A 27,172-nucleotide genomic window follows, 5' to 3' on the forward strand; every position below is an offset into this window, starting at 1 on the left:
CGTCAGCACACAAAATCGAAATTATTGCCATTATAATTAATTTTATCAATTGCACAATAGTATGCCAAATAGTAGTATCGAAAAGCAATTAAAATGCGATAAATGACGGTTCTAATTCGAGCATAAATAAAAATAGCGCGCACAAATCAAAATTGTTCTCAGGCCTGTTTGGAGCTTTTACTGGCCGAACCTTTTTTCTTATTTTTAAGGCCCGGGCCAGCTCCGGGCCTGTGTAAGCCCGCGGTCCACGAAAAAAGCTCGGCCCGCGCCAACCTCTAATGTAGACATATGTATGATATGTATGTATGTATATAAGTACATACATTTCTTAAGAATAAAAAATTTGTAGGTTTAACTTAATCCATTAAAGAGAATCCATTTTTTGTGAGGTTATGGCTCTCTCCTGATGCTGTCTTTAAATTATACATAACTGCAACAGATTGTGCGTTTCGCCAGTCTGGTCTGGTCTCTAAAATTCAAACAATATGTCCTCCGCTATAGCCTCCGACGACATGTCAAAATGAGTTGGTTTTTTTTTTATTGACAAGCTCACTGTCCAAAAATGCTTGCTCTGGATTTCTGTTATATTGAAATCGTGGATCCAATATTGTAGCAATCTTGATTATGATTGTACATATAAAAAGCCGCTCTGCCATCGATTCCTTCTTTTTTTTAATAATGACAATGCGTACGATTTTACTAAGACCAATATCTCTTGCAATACGTTAGCGATGTTTTGAGCTGAATGATTCGTTTGTCCAAAAGATTTTTTGTCGCCAATGATGTTATAAATTCAAACCCATAAATAAAATGACAAGTGACGGTCAAAAACATGGCGTCGGCAATATACAGTGGATCACAGCTTATTTCAACCACCACCAACCGACAACTTTGAGTTGTCGCCAAACTAAAAGAGGTATTAACTTTGTTTAAACGCAGGATTTTAGTTTAATGATTTAACATACAAGATATTTTTTCATTTATCCACTAATTTGTTGTTTACCATATAAAATTATTGAAAAACCAAAAAATGTAAAAAAAAAAGTATCACAGCTTACTTCAACCTGCAACTTTGCAGCTGTACAAAGATCAGTTTCCTAGAAAAATAACGGTTCTTTATTGATCTATTTCATTATGTACAGTATTTTTAATGCTTAGAAGTTAGATTTTCGAAATTTTAAGCTTTAGATCTCAAGAGACACGCGTATTTTACAAAATGGGTCCATGAACCACAATTGAGAAGGAAAATGACGTCATAACTCCTTTAAAGATTGGAATGAGATGTCTTCCCGCATTTTTGACAGCTTTGAAGATTCCGTAATTATAATATATGTATAATATTATATTTATAGCTGCTGCTTGCAGATGAGGTATTGTCAGAATCTGTCAAAGCAATTACAGCAGGAGTGCTAGAATTTCCGATCATTTCATATTCCCTTCCGCAATTTTGCCAACGAATTTCTTGAAATATTTCCACACTTGCGATATTTTACTTTCAATATTAGGTATAAAATATTTCTCATTTACCTAAAATTTGCCAAAATCGTTAATAAAAATACTTTTGTATAATACATACATACTTTTATGAAGAAATCGAATTTTCTGGCAGCAACAGAACTTGCGCTAATTAAAATTTTTACCGATGTGTCGCACCAACTATAAATGGTGTTGGTTGCAACCAAGAGTGCGTCGATAGCGTCCAATTTATAATCGATTATTTTATTGTTATTATAGATTATCCATTATTTCACACCTCTAGTGGAAAGTTAACACTTTCATCGCACGATCAAATCTTTGAAGCAGATTTGATTTGATAAATACATATATGTATATCGTGTGACTTGAAAAATATTTCGAAAAATATTGTCCGCTATTTTCACATGTCGTATGGAAAATAATCGAGTTTTTGGTGCTGTGGCCTACAATTAATATTTATGACCACCAAAACGGTGAAAACTTTTGAATTTATCTCGGAATAGAGATCAGTTTTTACAGTCCCAGAACAAATTAAATAATAGGTTATCGGTGTATCAATAATAGAATGTAAAGACAACATATTTTTTCAAAATGATATATGAATGAATATATGTATTTTGTTTCGACGGGATAAGTTCACAGCCAGATGGAGAATAAGTATATCAGGGGTGCCACAGAAATCACTTGTGATTTTGGAAATTTTCGCCATGCCATAGAATTCCGAGTGGTTTGCCTGTGAGTTGTAAAAGCTCCCACATTGGATAATCAAAAAAAAATTTTTTTTTTTTTTATTTATTTGCCGTAATGGTTCAAAAACATCGATAAAACAGCATGTAATAATATTTAAATAAAAAACAACTTTAGTTCGCATAAAACCTCACTTTTCTAAAAAAAATAAAAGGAAAAATTCTCTCTTACCGAACGATTAAAGATTATTGGGATCTCTCAGTTAAGGATGCAATCAGCTGTTTAAGACTATTATTAAATTAGGCGGGTATTGTGTTTGAAAATGCCCAATGCACAGTGGATCCGCTTGTATGAAAGAGCGGCCAAAAATACTAATAATGGTCATAGCGTGCTGAAATTTATAACAAATATATAGAAAATTTGTCTAAACATATAACAACAAAAATTGGAGATATCGAACAGCTATATCCTATAGCTCCCATAGGAACAATCGATACAAAATTAAAAAAACATATTTGTAATGTAATTTATTAAGATTTTATTATTTATATACATGAAAGTAAATATTAAGAAGGAATGGAAGATATTTTCATATTTTTACATATTATCATGGAAACACTCACTTTTGCCAAGTACCTAGCAAAATCAAATATAATTCAAAAGGGAAAAGTAATCAAAATTAAAATAGGAATTTACAAATTAATAGTTTTGCAAAAACATAAACCACGAAAGACAAAGACAAAGCAACAGAACGATTGGCAAAGACTCACTTTTAACTGCTTTGATCTTTTTACTAGTGAACACTCATCTGCAAATTTCTGCAGCTAATTTTAAAGGGCGATTTAAACTAGAGAAATAACTTCCTGAGCGCAGCCAAAATTAACGATTGCGAAGCTATTTTTAGAAAGTACCTTTAGATTTCCAGTAAAGTCCGGTATGCCAAAAAGAAGTTTAGACATTTACGAGACAATTTTTTTACATTTTGTTTAAATAATACGCCATCACATTTTTTTTTTGGCCTCTGACGGATCCACAGTGCATTGCCAGCTGAATTCAGCTGCAGTACCATTGTTGCAGCTACTGCTACCCTGTCCCCTTTTATAAAGTTATAGTTATATAAATACAAACAATTAATGATCAAAAATTAAATTTCTTATTTACTATTATTATTTGGTATTAAATGTTATTAGTTTAAATGTTGGTAGTACTCTTCTTCTTCAATTGTTTTGTTTACAGTCTTATATTCAATGTTGCAATAACTATAGAAATAAGTAGAATATGTCGATTCATTCTAAATAATATAAATTTTTCTTTAGTTGTTTTTAATAAATTTTAACTACGTTTAATACATTTTTCAAAACACTTGTGATACGAATTCGGATACAAACAAGTTAATAAAAGCAAAATATTGCGGTATTCTCAAAATATACCAGAATTATATAAAAATACTAAAACTATACTATCGATATAGTACCGCATTCAAAATATTTCATAGATGGCACAATATACCAGAATGTCAGCCAAAGCAACTAAGACCCCTAGTAAGTAGGTTTTTTTTTTTGCCCATACAAAAGTATTTCTTTAATAACTTCGACAATTTTTATCTGATCGCAACCAAATTTTCAGGAATCATGACTACTATAGTTATTATTATATATATAAGGCTAGTTGCCTTAGTTTTATTATAATATAGTTTATATAGAGTAAGTTTAAGATAATTGATTTAATACTGCTGAAACGACAACACGTACGGCTGTTCTGCTTTAGTGCTGATTACGGCTCTGCTCGTACTGCTGCTTGTTCTCGTACTACTGCTTGTTCCTTCTTGTCGACTCCGATTTCTGCTCACGCCGGCTACTCGATACTTCCTCATGTCGACCAATCGATATCTACTCACACCGATATATCGATGTCCGTTTACACCGACTCATCGCCCTTTCCATCTTACATATATACAAAAATTCGACTCTAGCTTTAAAGTTACGCTTTTTGTTGATTTGCGGGGGCGCAAGTATGCGTGGCAAAAATTTGAAACAAACTTGATCTGTGTGCAAACATAATAAATGCAGTCGAAAAATAAAAAAAATTATAGCTCTATCTCTTATAGTCTCTGAGATCTAGGTGTTCATATGGACAGACAGACAGACGGACATGGCTAGATCGACTCGGGTGTTGACCCTGATCAAGAATATATGTAAATACTTTGTAGGGTCGGAGATGCCCCCTTCTACCTGTTACATACATTTGCTGCCGGCACAAATTTATAATAACCTTCTACCCTATGGGTAGTGGGTATAAAAATCATCAGCATCACTGAAGCGTTTTGCCGATTTATAAAATTTGATTAGTAATTTAAAAAAAAATGGTAATTTTAACATATTATTATTAGAACACAGCTTAGTCACAAATTCTTATTTAAAATAGAAGTTTCATTGTTGTTTGTAGCATAAGCACTGGCAATATAATCACCATGAAATGGGGTCTGCGGCACCTATAAGTGAAATTCGAGTGGAAGTGTTTTCTGTGGCTCCCCTGATATTCAGATTTTTGGATGGTGTATTTTATGATTTTTTCCATCTTATGCCTCATTGTTTCTATGTTCTATGTTTCTCGCCACTATCCCCAGATTTTACTATCCATTTGAAATAAATTTGACCTGGTGTCATAAAAGCAAAGATCTTCAGCAATTGTATAAAGAAAAACTTGCTTTGCGACGACACTACATGCCTTCGCTTCTCTCGTCATGAAGCACTTCCTTATTCTGAACGGGAAATACACAGTTTATATGAAGCAAGTATTGATGCATTTTAATGGCTATTAACCCAGCAACCTAGAGATATTATGGAGATACAATTGTGGAATGATCCATGTATTCCTCTATGACTAAGTAGACTATATTGTGTTGCCCAGGTGCCTCGCTGATCGGCGAATAACTATTAGTTATCTTGCCAATCTGTCGTTTTGGCAGCAAATTTCTGACGTCTTTTGGTAAATTGGAGTGCATTTTCGAATACTTGGATTGGTTCATGCAACACTCAACGGATTCTGCATTTTCTCTAAAATCGGTTATCCGATTCTTTTTTCATACTGCTTATTTATTTCTACATTAAGATTTTTAATATCGCTTACGTTGTTTATTAATTTGTTTATAATGTTGCGAGTAGGAGGAAGACTTGGAAATTCAAAGCTTGATGTCATCTTATAATTTTGCTGCGGCAACATAACACATCCCGTTCATTAATTATGAATTTACATTTATGAAATCTGAATGACCACGTTTGCTGTCATGCGTCATCGGTTCTGGTATTGAGAGCAATTTTATTTATTTGTATCAAAACTAAGCCGCAATTCACATTTCTTCGCAGTGGTCCGCCACATTTGCCTATGGCAGCGTTTTTAAGATCATTTGCACTCGTATACGCCCTAAGCAGATATTGTCGAATAATGCGACAAACTTTGCGAGAGCAAAAAATTAACTGCAAGATTTGATGCCTCTGCTTCTTAGAGCTGCCCATTTGAAGTCGATTTGAATTCTGTAGGACAATTCATTCCCATACGTTCTCCTCATTGCAGTTGATTGTGTGAGGCGGTCAAAACGTCCAAGAATCATTTTCTTCTGGGTGTCCCTAACTTGCTTTTGGACTGCGATGAAATGTAAGTTTTAGTATGCCAGGTCACCTCAATAATTAACTCGCGACCATTGTTACCTCTTTCAGATAATTCTAATGACATCGATGTTCTCACTACAGTGCACGCCTACAGTGCAACGCCTCACCGTTTTAAACTGTAATCGTCTTGATCACCAGGAGAGAACGTAGGATTGCTTCAGCATCGGTTTAAGTGGAACTCGATGTTGTAGATGAGAAATGAGAGCATGCCTCGAGTTACAAGGCTAATAACTAGAGCTCACTTGAGAACGGCATCTGGTAGACCAATGACAGCCGTAAAGAAGCTTCTCCGCTGTCAAAATCAGAGGTTAGCATCCACGGCAGTTTCAATAGAGGAAGTATGTTGGGTTCGGCAGGCGCTGCCAAAAAAAACAATGTAAAAATACCACAAAAATACTAAAATATAGCGAATGCTATATTTGGTATATCGATATTATAATACTTTCCAATTAAATTACAATATTATTACAGTAGGCGTTTTTTTTTTTTCATACAAACGTATTTCTTAAACAACATCTACTATTTTTATCTGATCGCTATAAATCGCAAAGAAATGCTGTGGTTATTATTGTATGCAGCAAAAATCGTGGCTATAGCTTTAAAACGTGGCAAAAATTCAAAACAAATTTGTTTTGCGTATAAAACTAGCAAGTGCTGTGGAAAATAATAACTCTATCTTTTATAGGTTTTGAGGGTCAGTGTTTATTACGGACATACGGACAGAGCATGTTAACGCTGTTCAAAAATATATATACCTTGTGGGGTTGGAGATGCCTCCTTCTGCCTGTTACATCCATTTTACCCAGGGACAAAGTGGGCTTTTATAAGTGAAAGCATTCAGGAAACAAAAGTCAAAATCTAAACGAAATTATAGAATTTTGTCCAAGAATCTAAAAAATTATAATAAAAATTTGAAAGCACATCAACCAAAAATATTATTGAAGTTGTGCTATTCACGTGTGTCTTAGTGACAGTTAAGTATCAAAAAAATAAACTGGAAGAAGTGTTTCTTAGTAACATGTGAGAAAGCTTTCTCGCACTCGCTTTCTCTATTATCAAATAAGGAAAGTCAGTGCTTCATTCTGAAAATATACTTCAAGAAATTCTAAAAAATAGTGAAGACTAAATGTAGTATATCGATTTAATACTGTAGATAAAGTACTTTATGATAACAAAATATATAAGATTGCCAATCAAAACAACTAGAAGAGTATTATAACTTTCTGTTTACGGAAAATATATATTACAAGCAGAAGAAAGTTTATCCGAGCCGATACATTGAATACATATAGTACATATATACTTGAGTAGCGACCAAGGCGATATAGCCGTGACCGTCTGTCCTTATGAAAACTTAGAATAGAAAAAAAAAACTAGAATTTTTTATTGACACCAGTTGATACTATTGTTTCAGTCACGGCCTCTTTTGCCCTCGCAAATCGTCTCGGCTGTTAACCCTGATCGAGTATAGATATACTATATCCCATGGGGTCAGAGAAATCTTCTTCTGCCTGTTACATACATATGTTCATTTCCTTTAGGCACAAAGTTATAATACTATTCAATGAGTAGAATGGATAATACTCTATTGTTTTAGTCGGTTTTTAAAAGCGAACGGCAAATTTTATAAATATTTGCACAAAAATGATCAAAAGCTATGGCAAAATAAATGCGTTAAAAATGTGTTTGTACTAATAATTTGATAATTAAGCAGTCAATTTAAAACTGTACATTTTTTATATACAACATATTTTCAAAAATATAGCACAATCAGATAAAATATCAGTGCAAAGGTTTCAAAATCGTCTCTCATCTCTCTGTGGCACCTTTCGCCTAATGTAGCGCAATATTCATAGCCAAATCTCAATCTTCTTTGCTCTCACTCTTTGATTTGAACTAAACGGTTACCCAATGTGATTCATCCACGACGAGACGCGACGGTTCTGCCCTAATTGTCTATGCGGTTAGTTGCTGGCGCCGTTATGATATTTAAGGCTCTCCCTCTGCTTTCGTTTTTCTTTTTGAGTCATCGAAGGTTTTCATGTTAATATTTTTTTTGGGTATGCTTTCGTCGCTTGCTTAATTTTTTCTAATTTTAACACATATGTATGTTATGTAAGAAACAGATGGCTAAGTATATTATCATGTCGCTCTTATAAGACTTGTTGTTTTTGTGTATGATTTACTAATATTAATTTAAGAATTTTAAAAGCAACCGGCTTTATTTGTTATGTTGTATGTGAATTGGGCCCCAATCTCTTGTTTATTTACTCGTGTCTGACGTCCTACGAAACTGCAAATAAAAGCTCACTGCTTACTGCGCATGTCTGCAAACATTTTCGAACATGATATAATACATACAGGTTAGACATCGAATGTTTGATAATTAAATGAAATGTATAGATTAAATATATGTTTGGTAAATTTGCAAAAATGTTGAACATAGCTTCAACAATGTTTCACTGTACTCAAATATTCCAAATTAAATACTATTTATTTGTTTAAATTTCATCATAATACTCAAATTTATTTTCGAACTCAGCCGTTCTCAACCTACCACCTATGACTTATTTTTCTTCGCTCACTCTTTTAAGGGGGGCTATTGTGAACGCCGTCAGCTCTGTTGCTCCCCAAAGTGGTTTGTCCTTTTGTATATGTATTGTCCTTGCCAGCAACGTCGGTTTTGGCGTCAGCAAGGTTTACGCAGTCAGTCGCTCGCCTGCTTCTGGACAATTAACATCGACTTACTTAGTTTGTCTTTGTCGTTCGTTGCTTTCGTTCCGTTTCGTGCTGTCGACGTCAGCTTTGTTGTTGCTCCAATAGAGGTAGAAAAACGCAATAATCAGGAAATACGTTCAAAAGAACTCACTCCTAATAATTGATGCTAAGTGCAACAGAAAAACACACTCACACATATCTCTTAAAAGCAAATACCTATCAGCTGACAGTATTCATTTAAGTTATACTGATATCTATAAGCTCGGAACAAGTCATCAAGCTCGTCATGCTGATTGGATTAGTACGCGATTCGGTGATGCAGTGCTTCTGCCACACCTGCCGGGCACCGGGTATTCTGCCAGTTGGTAAGCATAAGTAATTATAAAATCGTGTAAACATCTAGACTTGGTAACAATTTGACTGCTCATAATTCAAAGTTGGAAATGTTAGCTGATTGCTTCGTAATTATGTATATGTATATGTAACTATAAATGTTCATTAATTTAGTTTTATATTATTTGCTGTTGAGTACACTTATGTAAAAGATATTGAAATACATAGGTGAAAATTGTGATTTTCTACATTGTAGACTTGAAAGTTGCAGTACCAAATTTGGCTTAGTCCTTAAACGGTTCCGTTCTGTAATCAATGCTAATATGCTGCACGAATTGCATTAAAAAATGTCCTATGTAAATATAGTATTCTTAATGTACCAATTATTTTAAATGACTTAAAGAACATATCTAAATATCATAAATTGAAAACTACCAATCTTCCAGGCTTCAGAGTTGAGTTATATTAATAAGTCATTAATCTCAACTTACGATGAAAAATTAAGTTTAACTGTATGGCAGGAAAAATCAATTTCAGAGTTTTTTTGGAGAGGGACAGCAAGAAGTGGAAAGAGCAACGTAGAGAGCGAAATATATATATAGAGAGAGAGAGAGAAATGTAGAAAGAGAAAGAGAGGATGACAGGGTGAGAGAGAGAGACCGTTAAAGAACGAACGAGTAGCAATAAACCGAAAACTATGCAATACGACGACGATTTTCGCTACATAATATATGTAACTAAACACAACGAAGAAGGCAATAACAACATAGTGGAGGACTGTTGCCCTTGTTGCTAATTTTTTTCCGAACGTCAGTCAGCCGGCAGTGATGAGTCATCTACTGGCGAAAGAGCCCTTTAAGGGAAACAACTATTAAATTAGTATTTATGTAAAAATGTATTGTCTTACACTCACTGGTAACACTAACTTTCATGATTTTATTTGTGCATTCGTGTGATTTGTAAAAAACGAAAACTCATACGCCAAAATATTGAAACGATTACGCAAGATGCACACGCCCAATATGCATAGGAAAAATGATAGGCATAGTACCTACTAATACACAAGTTTACAATAATAGCAAGAAAGACGATTTCGATTATTAACTAATTGAACGTTACCTTTGCCTTGATTACACAAGAAGAAAGTCAGAAACTCAATTTTGAAGAATAACTACATATAAGCTTTAAAATATACTACATAAATGTACCAATAATATACGAGTTCACAAATAATTTATAGAAATATATACGAGTTCACATATAATATATGGAACTATATACAGTTTCATTAGCCTTCAAAGCAATTAAGCACCCTGGGTCTCAGACGGGTATGACATGTAAAAGTATAGGAGGCCCTTTTTTCTGCATGGTACTCGTTTTCTTAGGTTTCTAACTCTAAAATAGCTACAGACTTCAGAGTTCGGTACACTCGTTTTTGGGAACTGTCAGGAATAAATAAAAAATCAATGTAAAACAAACAAATATTTTTGCACAACAAAATTAGTGTAACAGGTTGATGGAGTGACTTCCGACTTCATAAAGGAAATATATTACATAAAAAATGTATGTAACGGGTAGATGATATCTTCAACTACATATAGAATATATACTACATTTTCTTAATCATGGTAAACATCGAATAGCAAAATTTTCTTCTAATTTTATAATTAAAAAATTATTATAAATAAGACGAAAAAACATGAATGGTATTCAAGAAGTAATTTTAATTACGTTGGTGGACATCTAAATAAGTATACATATTTTGTACTTTATTGTATATTTTAAATGTCGTTATAAGAATTATATTTTGTACTCGTTGACAGAGGCATTTCCGAACCCATAAAATATGCTTATATATGTACATATTCTCGGTATAGTCAGTATAGTCATGTCTTATCTTACGTATCTTACAAGAAACTGCCACCCATTAAAAAAAAAAAAAAAAAAACCAATAGTGGGCTTAATTGTAAAGCTAGGGAACATTTTCTGAACATTTTTTCGCAATAAAATAAAAAATAACTTTCCACACTTAAAATACTCGACTGAAGTTTTTATAATTGTGCAACCATGAATGTAGAAGATGTTAGGAATAAGAAGACTATATAAAACGATAAGACAAAATTTATGTACACTTTTTTTTAAATTTTTGTTTTTGTGCAATTTTGATATTATGTAATCCAGCTTAGTGTCAAATTGTTACCTTGTTCTTTAAAAATCTTTTAAATATATTATTTTTTAAATGTTTTATATAATTGTGTTGTACATTTAACATGCTTACTTATACCATGTAAAGTAGTTTCCAGAAGATCCGCGCCTATTAAGAAAAATAATAAAATACGTTCAAAGCAGCCGCGACTCAACAAAAAAGTAAAATTCATAAGTAAGTATTATTTATTATATTATATTATTATTCCAAAAATTCATTGATTCACCGCCTTGATGATATAGCGGCAAATGCTAGGCGGTTCATTCTTCATCAGAAATTAAAAGTCAATGTACGCGAGGTTTTTCATAATTCGACCTGCGAGTACATTTACATAATAATTGTTTGAATATTTCAACAACTGAATTACCCTATCAAAAGCAAGTACATGCAGCAAACGTTTTCACACACTATATGTACATACGTACATACATGGTTTACATATATGCACATACATATATGTATATAAGTGCATGTGGGTGACTAAGGAAACAGGGCTCTTACGACCTCTCTCTCTCTTACTCTTAAGATTGTGTTTTCAATCAAGCAACCATTTTTCTCCGTATTTGCAAATGTCATAGGTATTCTTAATTGTTCCTATACTCACTACCCATAGGGTAGAAGGGTATTATAACTTTGTGCCGGCAGGAAATGTATGTAACAGGTAGAAGGAGGCATCTCCGACCCTATAAAGTATATATATTCTTGATCAGCGTCAACAGCCGAGACGATCTAGCCATGTCCGTCTGTCCGTCTGTGTGTCTGTCCGTCTGTCCGTCCGTCCGTATGAACACCTAGATCTCAGAGACTATAAGAGATAGAGCTATAATTTTTTTCGACAGCATTTGTTATATTTGCACGGAGATCCAGTTTGTTTCAAATTTTTGCCACGCCCACTTCCGCCCCCGCAAATCAAAAAAATCGAATAACAAGCGTAATTGTAAAGCTAGAATTGCGAATTTTGGTACATATAATAACTACTATAGTAGTTATGATTCCTGAAAATTTGGTTGCGATCAGATAAAAATTGTCGACGTTATTAAAGAAATACTTTTGTATGGGCAAAACGCCTACTTACTAGGGGTCTAATTTGCTTTGGCCGACAATCTGGTATATTGTGCCGTCTATGGTATATTTTGAATGCGGTTGGTTGCGATCAGAATTTTGAAATTGTGGAAGTTATTAAAGAAATATTATACTTTTGTATGGGCAAAAACGCCTACTTACTAGGGGTTGTAGTCGTAGTTTCTTTGGCCGACAAACTGGTATATTGTGCCGTCTATGGTATATTTTGAATGTGGTACTTTATCGATATACCAAATATACCATTTGGTATATTTTATCATTTTTGTATAATTTTCGGTATATTTTGAAAAGAATACCGCAATATTTTGCTTTTATTCAAAATGGGTGGCGGGTATCTCATAGTCGAGCACACTCGACTGTAGCTTTCTGACTTGTTATATATTTCAAGTTGGCCTTAAGAGAGAAATGGTTAACTTCTGTTTTGGATGCAACAAATTTCAACCTAACAGGTTCTTAGTTAACAAACACACACTCTCTCCACTTCATATTTTGATGCTCTCGAGCCTCCTTACTTGTCGCAGCTATTGGTATTTGGCTAAACTACTATCGTAGTTGGTCTTCTTAGCTTAGACTGCAGGCAGGTCACTGCTATATTTGAGTTGTTTACTGTCTTCGCCTGGTTGGTACTACCAAGTTGGTAGTATAACTTTAATTCACTACCCGATGTTAGCCTCAGGAACGCTACAATTATAAGTGTATATATAGAATATACACGGATTACACAAACTGCAGAAGCCGAATCGATAAAAATCATTTTGCCATTCTCACATCATTTAAATATAAAAGTTTTTATTTTTGTAAATATATAACAATATAAGTCAAACGATATACAGTAGAATCCGGTTATAGCGACTTTCAAGGGACCGTCGTTATATCCGGAACACCTACAAACCAAAAGTTGAAAAATAACATTTTGTTTATTTTATGGTTGCCATAGGTTTTTAAAATGCAACTAATTAATGTTTTAATCAATTTAATTTGTATGGGGACCCAAGAAGTCATCGAATTTTCGTCTCAAAAACTGGACGGGCGCTATAAGCGGCGTCGTTATAACCGGATTCTACTGTATTTGTTTAGAAACTCAACCCCTTATAACAATAGTTAAAGCTAATACTATTAGCCTAATAGTAAATTTTAAGCCTTTTTGAATTAATGGGATTCGATTTAAATACAAGCGGTTTCTGCACTTTTCAGATTTTCAGGTTGCCAATGCACAATGACAGATTTTAGCTAATAACTTTCACTAACAAAATAAATTAGATGCAGAATGAATTATTGAAAACAGCAATTATTTAAAAATTAAAAATTTTGTTTCGGTTTATTGGGGTAGGGTATTTAAATAAACTTTTTATTGGGAATCCAGATAAAACCTCTTATTTTTCCTTACATTAAAAGTTTTGCTTTAAAATTTGGTATCTTCAGCTTACTTAGTTCTAAAATGACACTCATCTGCGGGTTCTTCTGGTGTCAGTTACATTATTGATTTTTACAAACTGGTTGCAGCCTTGTATTAATACTATAAGTCAGAAGGCGCAGTAAGCCGGTCAGGTGAACGCCACCGGTGAAATGAGTCATTGCTTTCCCTTTGTCTCACACGTTAGCAAAATGACACCCCGTCGCATAGTGGTTCTACTAACAGTTCTGTTCCGAGGTAATAAAATGTCAGAATCGTCTGGACGTCGCCTTGGTAAATATATGTGTACTCACCAGAACCTCACCCAACCATTCCAATTTGGGTATGTACCCTGCAGCAGTAAACTCGCCCTTAGAGCTTAATAGGGAACCATGTGCGTTGGATATATTTGGCGTTGAGTGAGCATATACACATTGTACATTCTATAGTTCTGTTGTTATACCATGGATAAGTTATGCTGGCTTTACGACAACAGAAAATGTAAATACCGGACATCTCAGTCCTCAGAGTCAAGCTTAAAAGTAGTAATGTATACTTTTGTTATGCCGACTATGATTATTTTGTAATTTCACTAATTCTCACGAATAACGTAAGAAATTTTAAAGTTAAATTCCGTACTTAATAAATAAATAAAAATCATATAAACCTCATATGTTTGAAATCAACTTTGTTTTTAAGTTTACTTTCGGTATATTTTGGTGTATCTAAATGTTTTGTTTTTATAAAGCCTGTGTTAGGACTAGTTCTAATAGTGAAATAGTTTATTTGTTAGTTTTTTTGTATGTTATAATATTAACTTAAAATATAATTTTTTTAACTGGTTTAAAATATGAATATATATTATATTTCTTAGTTTCTATTTTTCTCTTTTGGCGTACAACCAATATTAAACAATAAGTCAGCTTTAATACCAACTTCAATTGCGTTGTATTCTGATAAACATATTTATACCATTTATATTTTATATGTATTATTACTTTTAATTGAAAAAAAAGTGGTAAATTTGGTTGGGTGTCTTTGTGTCATTGTGTCACTCTGATTTTATGAAATACATATGTGTAAATATAATTTACTATTACAGTAGATTCCGGTTATAACGACTTTTAAGGGACCGACCATTTTACGTCGTTATAACCGGAGGACGCACTAACCGGAAGGAGCAAAAAAAAATTTGTTTTTTTTTTAACAAATTAATTTTTAAATAAAAAAGGTTTTTTGAGACATTTTGCGGGTGTAATGCACAAGTGGTCGAGCTTAAACTAAATGACCTCTTCATGGCGCATTTTGTGCATTTTGCGCATTAACTCACATTTGGCGAAATTACGCATTCAAAAAGCAGAAAAAACTAGAAATATAACGGAATAGGCTATGTGGGGTCTGCACACGCACGCTGTAAACATTTGTGTGACGTCAGCATTGCACTTCGACTGTCTCTCTCTAACAGCAGCGTTGCTAAGGCGACGGCTAAGACTGACAGAGAGTAGTGAGAGTCTAAGGGCTTCGTGTCGCTGATACGCACACAAGCAAGGGCGCCGATCACTGATAAATACATACATTTCTAATTACGCCGTTTGATGCTTAAATTTGTTGGCAATTTTACGCTGAATTTTTTTTTTTTCGTCGCTATATCCGGTTGAATTCTGAAAAATTTCGTCGGTATAAGCGGTTAGTCGCTAAAAGCGGAGACGTTGTAAGCGGAGGCGCTTTCATATAAGTTTGTATGGGGACCAACCAAGCCATCGAGTTTTCGTCGTAATAACCGGTCGGACGCTATAAGCGGAGTCGTTATAACCGGATTCTACTGTATTTCCAAATACTTTATCAAATTTGCGAAATACCAAATTTTTACGATATAAAAAAACAAGTAAGAATGCTACAGTCGTTTGTGCATTTTCAATAAACTGATATTATAAAAATAAGCCAAATATATTTTAGACAAAAATATTAATAATGTTATTATTTTTGTATTTACTAAAATACTTAACTCTAGCTTCAAAATTACAACACCTATTTGCGGGGCTGTTGCGGGCAAACAAATTTATAAAACTAACTTTGAAACCAAATACATATGTACATATGTTACATATGTCGCCTAGGCGTGCGCAAAAGGGTTGTACACATACGCTTGAAAATGTACATTACAACTTTTGCAAATACTACGGTCTGTATTTGTAGTAGAGTATACAGTAAGGTAAATTCCAACCTACCTGACAACCACACATGGAGCAGTCACGTTTTGTTCTCTAAATACGGGTATGTAACGAAAACCAAGAAATATACGTACATACATATGTATGTAGGTACATATGTTTATCACCGTTAGCCTAGCAAGTTTTTTCATGTTGAAAAAAATACGGTAATATTGATTCATTTGTTAGCGGTTGTTTTACCACCCCAAGGATATTGTTGTAGGTGATTAGTACTTAGAAAACAAAAAACTCAATTTCGAGGATAGGAACAACATATTGCTTAATTTAAGTTATTTGTGGCAACATGGGCCATGTAGCTAAAGTTTAGATATGTATACTAATAACAAGAAAGCTAAAGAGTGTGCTCGACTGTGAAATACCCGCAACCTATTTTATATAGCAGCAAAATAGTGCGGTATTCATTTTGAATGTGAATCAACAATTTGGATACAAAATATACCATAGACGACATAATATACCAGATTGTCAGCCAAAGCTACTAAGACCCCTAGTGTGTGGGCGTATTCCCTATACACAAATTTTTCTTTATAACTCCTACAGTTTTATCTGATCACAATCAAACATCAGTACAGTAATCATAAATATTATAGTTATTATTGTATGTAGCAAAAATCGATTTTTGTAGATTTGTGGGGCGAGGGAAAAGTTTGACACAAACTTGATCTGCCTGCAAACAGATCAAATTCTATCGAAAACAAGTAAGAAAGATTCAGTCGAGTGTACTCGACTGTGAGATACCCGCTACCCATTTTTAATAAAAGAAATATATTTTGCGGTAAAAAAATACTAAAAATATACCAAATGGTATATTTGGTATATCGATATAGTACCGCGTTCAAAATATATAGACGGCACCATATACCAGATTGTTAGCCAAAGCAACTAAGGCGCCTAGTAAGTAGGCGTTTTTGCCCATACAAAAGTATTTCTTTAATAACTTCGACAATTTTTATCTGATCGCAACCAAATTTTCAGGAATCATAACTACTAAAGTAATTATTGTATATACCAACTGTTGCTTTAAAATTACGCTTGTTATTCGATTTTTTTTATTTGCGGGGGCGGAAGTGGGCGTCGCAAAAATTTGAAACAAACTTGATCTGCGTGCAGACATAAGAAATACTGTCCAAAAATCTCCTTATAAATATAAATATAAATATAAATCTAAATATAAATATAAATATAAATATAAATATAAATATAAATATAAATATAAATATAAATATAAATATAAATATAAATATAAATATAAATATAAATATAAATATAAATATAAATATAAATATAAATATAAATATAAATATAAATATAAATATAAATATAAATATAAATATAAATATAAATATAAATATAAATATAAATATAAATATAAATATAAATATAAATATAAATATAAATATAAATATAAATATAAATATAAATATAAATATAAATATAAATATAAATATAAATATAAATATAAATATAAATATAAATATAAATATAAATATAAATATAAATATAAATATAAATATAAATATAAATATAAATATAAATATAAATATAAATATAAATATAAATATAAATATAAATATAAATATAAATATAAATATAAATATAAATATAAATATAAATATAAATATAAATATAAATATAAATATAAATATAAATATAAATATAAATATAAATATAAATATAAATATAAATATAAATATAAATATAAATATAAATATAAATATAAATATAAATATAAATATAAATATAAATATAAATATAAATATAAATATAAATATAAATATAAATATAAATATAAATATAAATATAAATATAAATATAAATATAAATATAAATATAAATATAAATATAAATATAAATATAAATATAAATATAAATATAAATATAAATATAAATATAAATATAAATATAAATATAAATATAAATATAAATATAAATATAAATATAAATATAAATATAAATATAAATATAAATATAAATATAAATATAAATATAAATATAAATATAAATATAAATATAAATATAAATATAAATATAAATATAAATATAAATATAAATATAAATATAAATATAAATATAAATATAAATATAAATATAAATATAAATATAAATATAAATATAAATATAAATATAAATATAAATATAAATATAAATATAAATATAAATATAAATATAAATATAAATATAAATATAAATATAAATATAAATATAAATATAAATATAAATATAAATATAAATATAAATATAAATATAAATATAAATATAAATATAAATATAAATATAAATATAAATATAAATATAAATATAAATATAAATATAAATATAAATATAAATATAAATATAAATATAAATATAAATATAAATATAAATATAAATATAAATATAAATATAAATATAAATATAAATATAAATATAAATATAAATATAAATATAAATATAAATATAAATATAAATATAAATATAAATATAAATATAAATATAAATATAAATATAAATATAAATATAAATATAAATATAAATATAAATATAAATATAAATATAAATATAAATATAAATATAAATATAAATATAAATATAAATATAAATATAAATATAAATATAAATATAAATATAAATATAAATATAAATATAAATATAAATATAAATATAAATAAGAAATCCTCCCGACTTTTCAGAAGCTAGCATTGATACGCATCATTAAAAATTGTTTATTGCACATACAAATTTTACTGCTTTCCAATAAAATAAAACAAAAAAGTCAAAAAAAAAATTATGAAATAAATAAATAAATAATAACATGATTACATGAATCGCTGATCGCTTCACTCTTACAGGTACTATGAGTAGGAGCTTTAATAATAATTTGAACTTTCAATATGTCACGGCTCCTTTAACAATATTCAAATATATAGTCAAAACAATAATTCAATAAATAAAAAATTAGAGATCAACCTATTAATTGGATTAAATAAATATAATTCTTAAGAAAAAACTTTAAAATATACGGGACGGTACTTCTTAAGAAATGGGGAGTTATCACCCAGCTCACCAATGTACATATGTTATGCTTATGAGAAATTCACAAATATCTACTTCCATTTGGTCACTTTAATCGCTGCTATGATTACGCATTTTCATCACTTATCGTACAGACCGAAATTTTTCTGCGTCAATTATGCATAAATATAACAGCGGTGCCTTAACGAAAGCTCCGCGTAATGCTAGCATTGTTTTAATCGCATTACCTTCCGAGATTTGAGCTTTTAAAAAAGCTGTAGCATAATATACATAGCTGGCTTGCAGTAAACAGGTTTCAAAATATAGTTTTTCCACATATTTCTCAATTATAATTTTTTTTGTATAGTTCTTAAGTTTCATCGATTATAATTAGATATCTTGACTTGAAACTGTTTTTATGTGTATCGAATCATACAATTTTAAGATGATATAAACTAATTTTATCCAAAAGCGCTTATCAATTTGTATTCGAATACTAGATAAATACACTTGGCCTTCGATTAACACGGACTCTTTTAGCACGAACTCGGTCTTACACGGTTACAAATTTGCAAATTTTAACACGCTAAAAACATCGTTCTTACACGATTTTTTGAAAGGGAGCCACCAAAATGAGAAAAAATGTTGAAGCAAACTGGCTTAAGCTATAAATGCCACCAAATGCATTTCAAACTTGATATGAATAGAAACATATGATCTCCTTACTTTTTAACATTTTTTAAGTTTCTATAAAGATTAACCTATTAAATTATTATATGAAAAAATTTTTTTAACTAAATACCAGCTTTTAGTTTTGAAAATATGAACGTTATGCATTTATTAAAGGCATATGCATAATACTTTTTGAACAAATGTATGAAACTTTAATAAAAACAGACAAAATTTGAACAAAAAAAAATTTTTTTGCTGCCAATTTTGAATTTTGCGAACGTAACCTCTTATTTTGTACTGAATCCATGTTTCGCTTAACACTATTTCGCTTAACACGAGAATTTCTGGGATTGTAAATGTGTATAGTGAAATACATATATATTTTATATAATGAAATGGTTCCAATTTTGTACTGGCAAAAGGTATATGTAAATGTCTCAAAACTAACAAATTAGAAAACTAGAGCTACAATGTGCTCAAGAGTTATATACCTTCTACCAATTTTCAATAAAAGCAAAATACAGCGGTATTCTTAAAAAAAATACCGAAACATCAAAATATACTGAAGGCTGTATTTGGTATAATAATATACTAGTACATTCAAAATATTCAATAGAGTACAAAATATGCGAGAATCCGACAGCAGAAGTTGTTTTTTGGGCCATATAAAATTATTTCTTAAATAACTTTTAGGAATAATAAATACTATATATATTATATTATTGTATATATAATAATATATATTGTACAAATTATGTGTGCATTACAAGTGTTGTCGAAAATTATAGTTCTATCTCTTACAGTCTCTGAAATTCAGTGTTTCATACGGGCGGACGGACGGACAGTCAGACGAAAAGACAGCTACATATATAGTATATATCGTCTCGGCTATTGAGGCTGAATATACATATGTACATATATTTACTTGATGCAATCGCAAATGACTCTTTCTATCTGTTACATAAGTTTGCTGTAGGCACAAAGTTGTAATAGCCTTCTAACCTATGGGTTGCAGGTGTAATAATATGTAACAAACAAACCCAATATAATATTCATTCAAAGTGGGTAAATAAATTTGTTTATGATCAATCTATCGAAATACAAGTATAAGAATAATTGTGTTAAATGCATATGTAAGTATTTGCAAATGCATATTAACATACATACGAGGTGTGTTCAAAAATTAAGGTGACCTTGTATTTTCAAGAAAAACTATTAATTTATTTATCAATATTTATGTTATCCCCATCAAAGTAATTCCCCTCAGATACAATACATTTATGCCAACGGTTTTTCCAATCCTCAAAGCACTTCCCATAAGCATTTTTCGGTATAGCCTTGAGCTCTTTCAGTGATGCAGTCTTTATCTCTTCAATCGTTGCAAATCTCCGTCCTTTCATAGGTCTCTTTAGTTTTGGGAACAAGAAAGTCACATGGGGCCAAATCCGGTGAATATGGTGGCTGACGCATTATTGTGGTGTTATTTTTCGCCAAAAAATCTTTGGTTCTTTTGGTCAAAAATCAGAACAAACTTCGCTGAAACACGACTCATGCCCAAAACGTTCGAAAAAATTTCATGGCGCGAGCCAAGCGATATACCGAGATCTTCAGCAACTTCTCTGATAGTGATTCGATTTTCCAAAATCATTTTCTTCACTGCTTGAACGTTTTCATCAGTTGTCGACGTGCTTAGGCGTCCAGAGCGAGGCTCGTCATTGGCATCTTCCCGGCTATCTTGGAAGAGTTTGTACCACTTGTAAACATTTTTTTTACTCAGAACAGTTTCACCGTATGCCACTGTCGATAATCGAAAATATGTTGTCCGCGAAATTTGAAAAGTCACCTTACTTTTTGAACACACCTCGTATATATTCAAAATTTGTAACGTCTTACGTTAAATTAGCAGCACGAATGTGAATGCAAAAATTATGGCATACTGCTGAGCATCTTAAGAGTGACTAGCTCAGTTTCGACATCTTCTTGCAAGTGACGTGTTCAGAATCGCATAATGGAAATGTATTAAATTACTGACGATTCATTTTTATGTTTAATTGCAGCCACTGAGATCCGTTGCCAGGAGAAGTCTCGTGGTGGTCTTAGCTATGAGGTCATCTTGGCCGAACCAGCACCCAATGTGCCAGTGCCCAAGCGTCCTGTTACTCCTGGAAAAAACGTAAGCGTTGAGGACATAGAGCAAAAGTTGAAAGCCGCCGAAGAGCGGCGCATTGTACGTGAGAGAATCGACTTAATGATTTCCGCAAACATTAATTTATATATTGCTTGCAGTCTTTAGAAGCCAGGAAGATGGCAGAGATTTCTATCAAACTTGCAAAAGTTGAGGAAGCTACGCGCAAGAAAGATGAAATAACTAACGAGTTTATTACTCAGACCAAGGAGCAACTGGAGACTAAAATGGAACATCATGTAGAGAAACGCGAAGCCATTATCAGTGATATGAAGGAAAAGCTAAAGGTATTGAATAAAAATGCCTGCATTGGGCATTTATCAAATAAATCGTGAATAGTTGAAAAAAACAGGAAAGTGCATAAATTTGAAAAGAAACATTTTAATTTACAACAGTTATATATTGTGGGAGGCAAATGATAGAATAAATGATGTTGTGAAATTTATTTTCGTGATTCGAGCGTCGGCTTTATTTTGCCTATCGATCAAGACTGACCGCATCGTTCAAAATGATGTATTCGGAGATGAGAGAGTAGCTAAGAGAGCGAGAATAGATGCGAGAGCGTAAAGTGAATATGTGTAGTAATCAAGGAAAGCTCTATTGTTTGGAGACGTATGACCTGGCAATTTTTGTCCGGACAAGGATATATTTTCATACTATGTACAAATGCTTAAAAATTACAACAGCTAACCTAAAACTATTCATTTCGCTTTGTAATATACGATCTCGGAAATTTTACATTATTTTGACTTCTTTGAGTTGTATTTTTAATTTATAAAAATAGCATCATAAAGAATAGCCCAACGTATGCGAAAAAATATTATTTTACAAAATGTGGATGGCTTTTTCACAGATTCATGCCCAGGAAATAGAAAAGACGCGAGAGACTTTGGAACAGCAAAAAGCCTATGAGCAGAAGGCTATTGAAGAGAAATTGAAGACCGCTCAAGCCTTACGCGATGAGAATATAAAAAAGATGTTAGATCGTCTCAAGGAGCATGTAAGTTATCAGCTTCTATTTCAATCTTAAGTAGTTAGCTTTGTTAGTTTTTGTATCTCATATTATTGCATTCTATACCTCATTTGAAATAAGTTTTATAGAATGCAAATATTTACACATGTATGAATGCGCGTATGTACGCATGTATTCTAGTTATTTTTGTTTCATTAACATAATTTATTGGTATTCATTTTCTCATTTAGAATACAATCAAAATTGCTGAAATCAAATCGCAAAACAATCAATTGGAAAATCAAAAGCTTGAGGAGAAGGCGCGTATTATTGAAAACAAATTGTACGCCGCAGAGCAGAATCGCGAGAAGGAATTGCTCAAAAAAATTGAAAAAGTTCAAAAGCTTGTAGGTGCCCTTCAAATATACATCGAAAAATTACACGTCGACATATTTTTTTCGTTCATTTGTTGTAGAAATGTTTTTACATGTCTCTCATATTTGTATTCTTATAACGATTGATTTGCTTTTTAATTACAGGAACGTCGCGCTGAAGTGGTGCGTCAGAATAAGGCTCAAACCCAGGATATTGATGGGCTGCAGAATCTTATTGCCTCTTCGGGTTAGACGCATTGAAAATTGCAATTGCTGCTGGACATGTAGCGCATCCGTAGCGCATCTTAAAGATACACCTAATATAAAATCATCAACAAGATCAACTACAACACTAATCACAACAACATTTGATTTGCTTCAAAAATGTCAAGTATTATAAAAAACAAACATAACATTTCGCTGAGCAATGCTGAAATCAGCGCTAGTACTAAAGGCAAGAAACATGAATATAGTGGCAAGCAACTAGCAAAACTCAATAACTTAAATAACACTTCTACACTACACTGAATACATTTATAAAAAGCTACAATGGAAAATAATATTCTCTTCATTTAACTTAAAAACTATTCAGCCGCTGACATTTAATATTTAAAACATTTCTAAAATAAACGATAACCGTCATTGGCCTGCCTGTCGTTTTGTGTTCGCTTTGCTTGCAAAATAAAACGAAATACAATGCATTAATTTGTACTCGAGCTAATAAATCGTAGTTAAGTCAAAATCATTAAGTATTTAATTTTATTTTCTGCCAAGTTGTCAGCAGGACGACCATAATATTATTGTGTAAGTTCTCATTTTTCATCTATACTTTTAATGAGAAACAACAAAATATATAAAATGCTTACAATAAAAACAAAAAGAAAGTAAAATACAACACAGCCTTTTTCGCTTGATTTACACAATTTAATATTTACAATTATACATACATAATTATAAACATATTATAGAAATTGAAAAATGAATATTTTGTCTAACGTCAAGTTATTTTTAGAAAAAGGTTAAGATGCAAATGGCGCAAACTTTCCCCAAGGCGTGGATTTAATCAAATTTATTGGGGAGCAGATAATTTTTTTAGTCAAAATTTTGCGAAACTGCAAAAATTTATTTTCAAAGTTTATACAAACTAATATAAATCGACAAGTTAAATATGGTTAAATTAATAACCAACCACAATCCAAGACACGTGAAAACTTTAAACCTATTTCAACAAATAAACGCAATACCATCAATTTAATTGATGAAAACGCTTTCGATATGTACTCAATTTATACTATATACCATATGCTATAATCAACACCAATAACCAACGAATAAAACTTTTTGTATGAGGAAAGTAAAACTGACGGTTTAAAAAATTATTTTTCTTTTAGTTGCAGTCTACGCATTTTTTTTTTGTTTGAGGTTTGGGCAGATTATTAACTATTAGGAACTTCAAATAATAATACAATAAAATCCGTAATTTAAATAAATGATATATATTGACAATTGGTAACTAGTAACACGGCTTTCATTTAATTATGCGACATCACAGTTTTTATTTACTTCTGTGGAAATAATTATTTCATAAACTGCATATAAACTTGAATCGATAATGTAAACAAAAACAAGAAAAAAAATTCATAGTAAAGTGTCGCCAAACCAGAGCAACACAACAGAGTTCTCATACTCAATTACAAGCTTTTCTTCTTCAATTCTCTGATGAGTGTTTGTATCCATAGAGTCCATTAAAATCTCATGATTGTCGCCAGTGATGAAGTGATATTGACCCGATGTGCTAGCTAATATTGGCAATATCGGATGGAAGCCAATGCCATTACAGCAGTCACCATGCACTGGTACTTTAGCAGACTGAGTATTATGGTTGGATTTCAAGTTCCATATATTCATGTCACCGTTTGTGTCTCCACTAGCTAGCCATGAATGATCTATGCTTAGGTCAAATTGAATGCGCTGGTTGGTGTTTACTATACGTTGAAATTCACGAAGCGGCGCTTTGTAATTACGCATATCCCACTCTAGTAGCTTTGGGCACTTTCGTGCACCGCTATACAACTGCCAATTGCCTGCATTATCTGCATAGCTCAACTGCGTAATCCCAGCCGAATGGCCGCCCAGAGTAAACATTGGACCTTCATTTGGCGGACAACGTAGATCAAAGTGTTGTATATAGCCCTTCCAGTTGCCGCAGGTAAGTGCGTGAGGGTGCTCCGAAGTCTGGGCTATGCAAGAAACGGCGAATTTGACGGCGTACTCATCACAGATGCGACCAGGCCGACTCGTATCGAAAATCTTAATACAGTGTTTGTAACCTGCATAGATCTTCTGCCCATCATGTGAGAAAGAAAGCGAAATGGCTGCTATTACTTCGTCTACTTTGTCGTAGCCACTGTAACTACATCGCAAGCTCCCATCAAACGCATCCCACATGTGAATTGGCTCGTGCTGGCGAGTAGCTATCCATCTAAAGATAAGATATTGTAACATTAACGACTCTCTGGCTTAAAATAGGTTAGTTTTGATTCTCACAAACAAGTGCTTGCATCTTGGCTGCTCATTAGTGGATACCAGGTGCAATCGTAGACGGCACCTCCCTCAGGAACATGTACTGCTGATTGTAGTTCGGAAAGATCTCTCTCCGGAGTCACGCACTTAGAATTGTACAAATCCAAGGGCATTTCAACTACATGCATGCCATCCGTGTGAACTGGTATTAGCAAGCACGTGCCGTCCGGCGACCAGTAGCAGCCTTTCGTGTATCTCTGAGCTCCAATAGTTGATGACCAGTGGCGACGTCCTAGTTCAACAAGTTGCTTTGCCATAGGTACTGTGTTACTGCGAGTTTGTTCATTACTTGACCAACCCGGGACGGAATCTCTTGTCTCTCTGTTGTCGACGGGAATCTCATCCAGTGTGTCTTCGATATTTATGATGCGCTCGCTTTCTCTTCCTAGTGTACTAGACGATTCTTCCATAACAACGTTTGTTTCCATACAGCTTAAGCTAGCGTTTATGGGGCGCTTTTCCTCCAGATTCACCGACAAATCGTTGAGGACACAGTGCGTGTTGCGATTGACCGTCTCACAATTCTTATCTTCAGTCTGTCTTAGCCTATGACGCTCAGCTTCGCTTAGACTGAAGCTGAGATTGGACATCGATTCGCCGGCTATCGTAGTCGATGCCAATGTGTTTTCTATACTGGTGTTAAAACTCACATTGTGATTTAATAAAGAAGTCTCCTGTTCCAAGTTTATGTCATCAACTGACATGGTAGCACTCAAGTCAACGGCTGTTCAATATTTTGAGTACGTTATTAAAATCAACTTTTGTAAAATGGTATAAGTATAAACTCACAGATCTCCATTTGTTGTTAAAAGTATATCGAAATATCAATTTATCGATATTTTTAACTGATATATTTATATCAGGATATTTTTTCTCGAGTAACAGCATCCGATATTTCTTTTTATATTTTAACGATATTTTCAGGCAGGTCACTTTGATTCTGAAGGGATGCGATTACGGCGTAGAATTTTAATATGTATATTTATTTGATAAACTAATACAATGAAAAGTATAATTATAACAGTTATATTTTTTTACTGTAGAATTTAGATATTGTAAATTTAAAAATTTCGCTTATATCTACGTTTTTATCTGATACTAATTTGTTTGTTATTATGAAAGCCAGAGTAAGGTTTAAAAAATATATTTTTTATTTTATATATTTCTGATATACTAAATATAATTTTGATATTCTATAAATAAGAAAGTAATCAATACAAAAATGGTAAAATGCTCGACAGCCCTAATACCTTGTTTTGACTAGTTGCATAATCGAAAATTTCTGAATGTCAGCTAAAAAGATGGCCGTAATATGGCTAATATTTTGGTATATTAATCGAAAAGAATCCGATATCGATGAAAATAAAATATTTAATGCACATACAAATTTTGGCGCTCTAAGATGAATTTAAATTTTCTTGCGTTTTTGTCAAAATAGCTCAAAGAATTTTAAAAAATAAGCAAAGATATTAGAGAATGTTTTGAAAAATAGCTGACGAGATCTCGTTGGATAGTATATTTGAGATTCACATAGATTGCAGCATCTAAGTGTCGATACCGTTGTTTTTTTTTGTGCTGGGACTGTAAAAACGAAATTCTGCCGAAAAAATGTATGACGGG

General features: G+C 31.9%; 2 protein-coding genes across 6 annotated transcripts; one reads left to right on the forward strand and one right to left on the reverse strand.

Annotated features, from left to right (window-relative positions):
* The first annotated feature begins 8,548 nt into the window (after positions 1 to 8,548).
* Positions 8,549 to 23,644, forward strand: LOC133835100 (GRIP1-associated protein 1). 5 transcript variants are annotated; one of them, XM_062264978.1, is made up of 7 exons: positions 8,550 to 8,914; positions 11,176 to 11,262; positions 21,516 to 21,685; positions 21,745 to 21,930; positions 22,497 to 22,643; positions 22,847 to 23,002; positions 23,135 to 23,644. In XM_062264978.1, the coding sequence occupies exons 1-7, from the start codon at positions 8,836 to 8,838 to the stop codon at positions 23,219 to 23,221; spliced, it is 912 nt and encodes a 303-aa protein (XP_062120962.1). In that variant the 5' UTR covers positions 8,550 to 8,835; the 3' UTR covers positions 23,222 to 23,644. The 5 variants fall into 5 exon arrangements, with proteins under 5 accessions (XP_062120964.1, XP_062120962.1, XP_062120963.1 ...); XM_062264979.1 differs by having other exon boundaries at positions 8,551 to 8,914; positions 11,179 to 11,262; XM_062264980.1 differs by lacking the exon at positions 11,176 to 11,262 and having other exon boundaries at positions 8,549 to 8,914.
* A 798-nt stretch (positions 23,645 to 24,442) lies between these two features.
* On the reverse strand, positions 24,443 to 26,454 carry LOC133835099 (telomerase Cajal body protein 1 homolog). Its single transcript, XM_062264977.1, has 3 exons — positions 26,342 to 26,454; positions 25,517 to 26,276; positions 24,443 to 25,451 (listed from the first exon to the last, which is right to left on the reverse strand). Exons 1-3 carry the CDS (start codon positions 26,349 to 26,351, stop codon positions 24,608 to 24,610), a joined length of 1,614 nt encoding a protein of 537 aa, XP_062120961.1. The 5' UTR covers positions 26,352 to 26,454; the 3' UTR covers positions 24,443 to 24,607.
* Positions 26,455 to 27,172: the final 718 nt, after the last annotated feature.

Source organism: Drosophila sulfurigaster, chromosome 2L (assembly GCF_023558435.1).
Source record: "Drosophila sulfurigaster albostrigata strain 15112-1811.04 chromosome 2L, ASM2355843v2, whole genome shotgun sequence".
NCBI classification, from domain to species: domain Eukaryota; kingdom Metazoa; phylum Arthropoda; class Insecta; order Diptera; family Drosophilidae; genus Drosophila; species Drosophila sulfurigaster.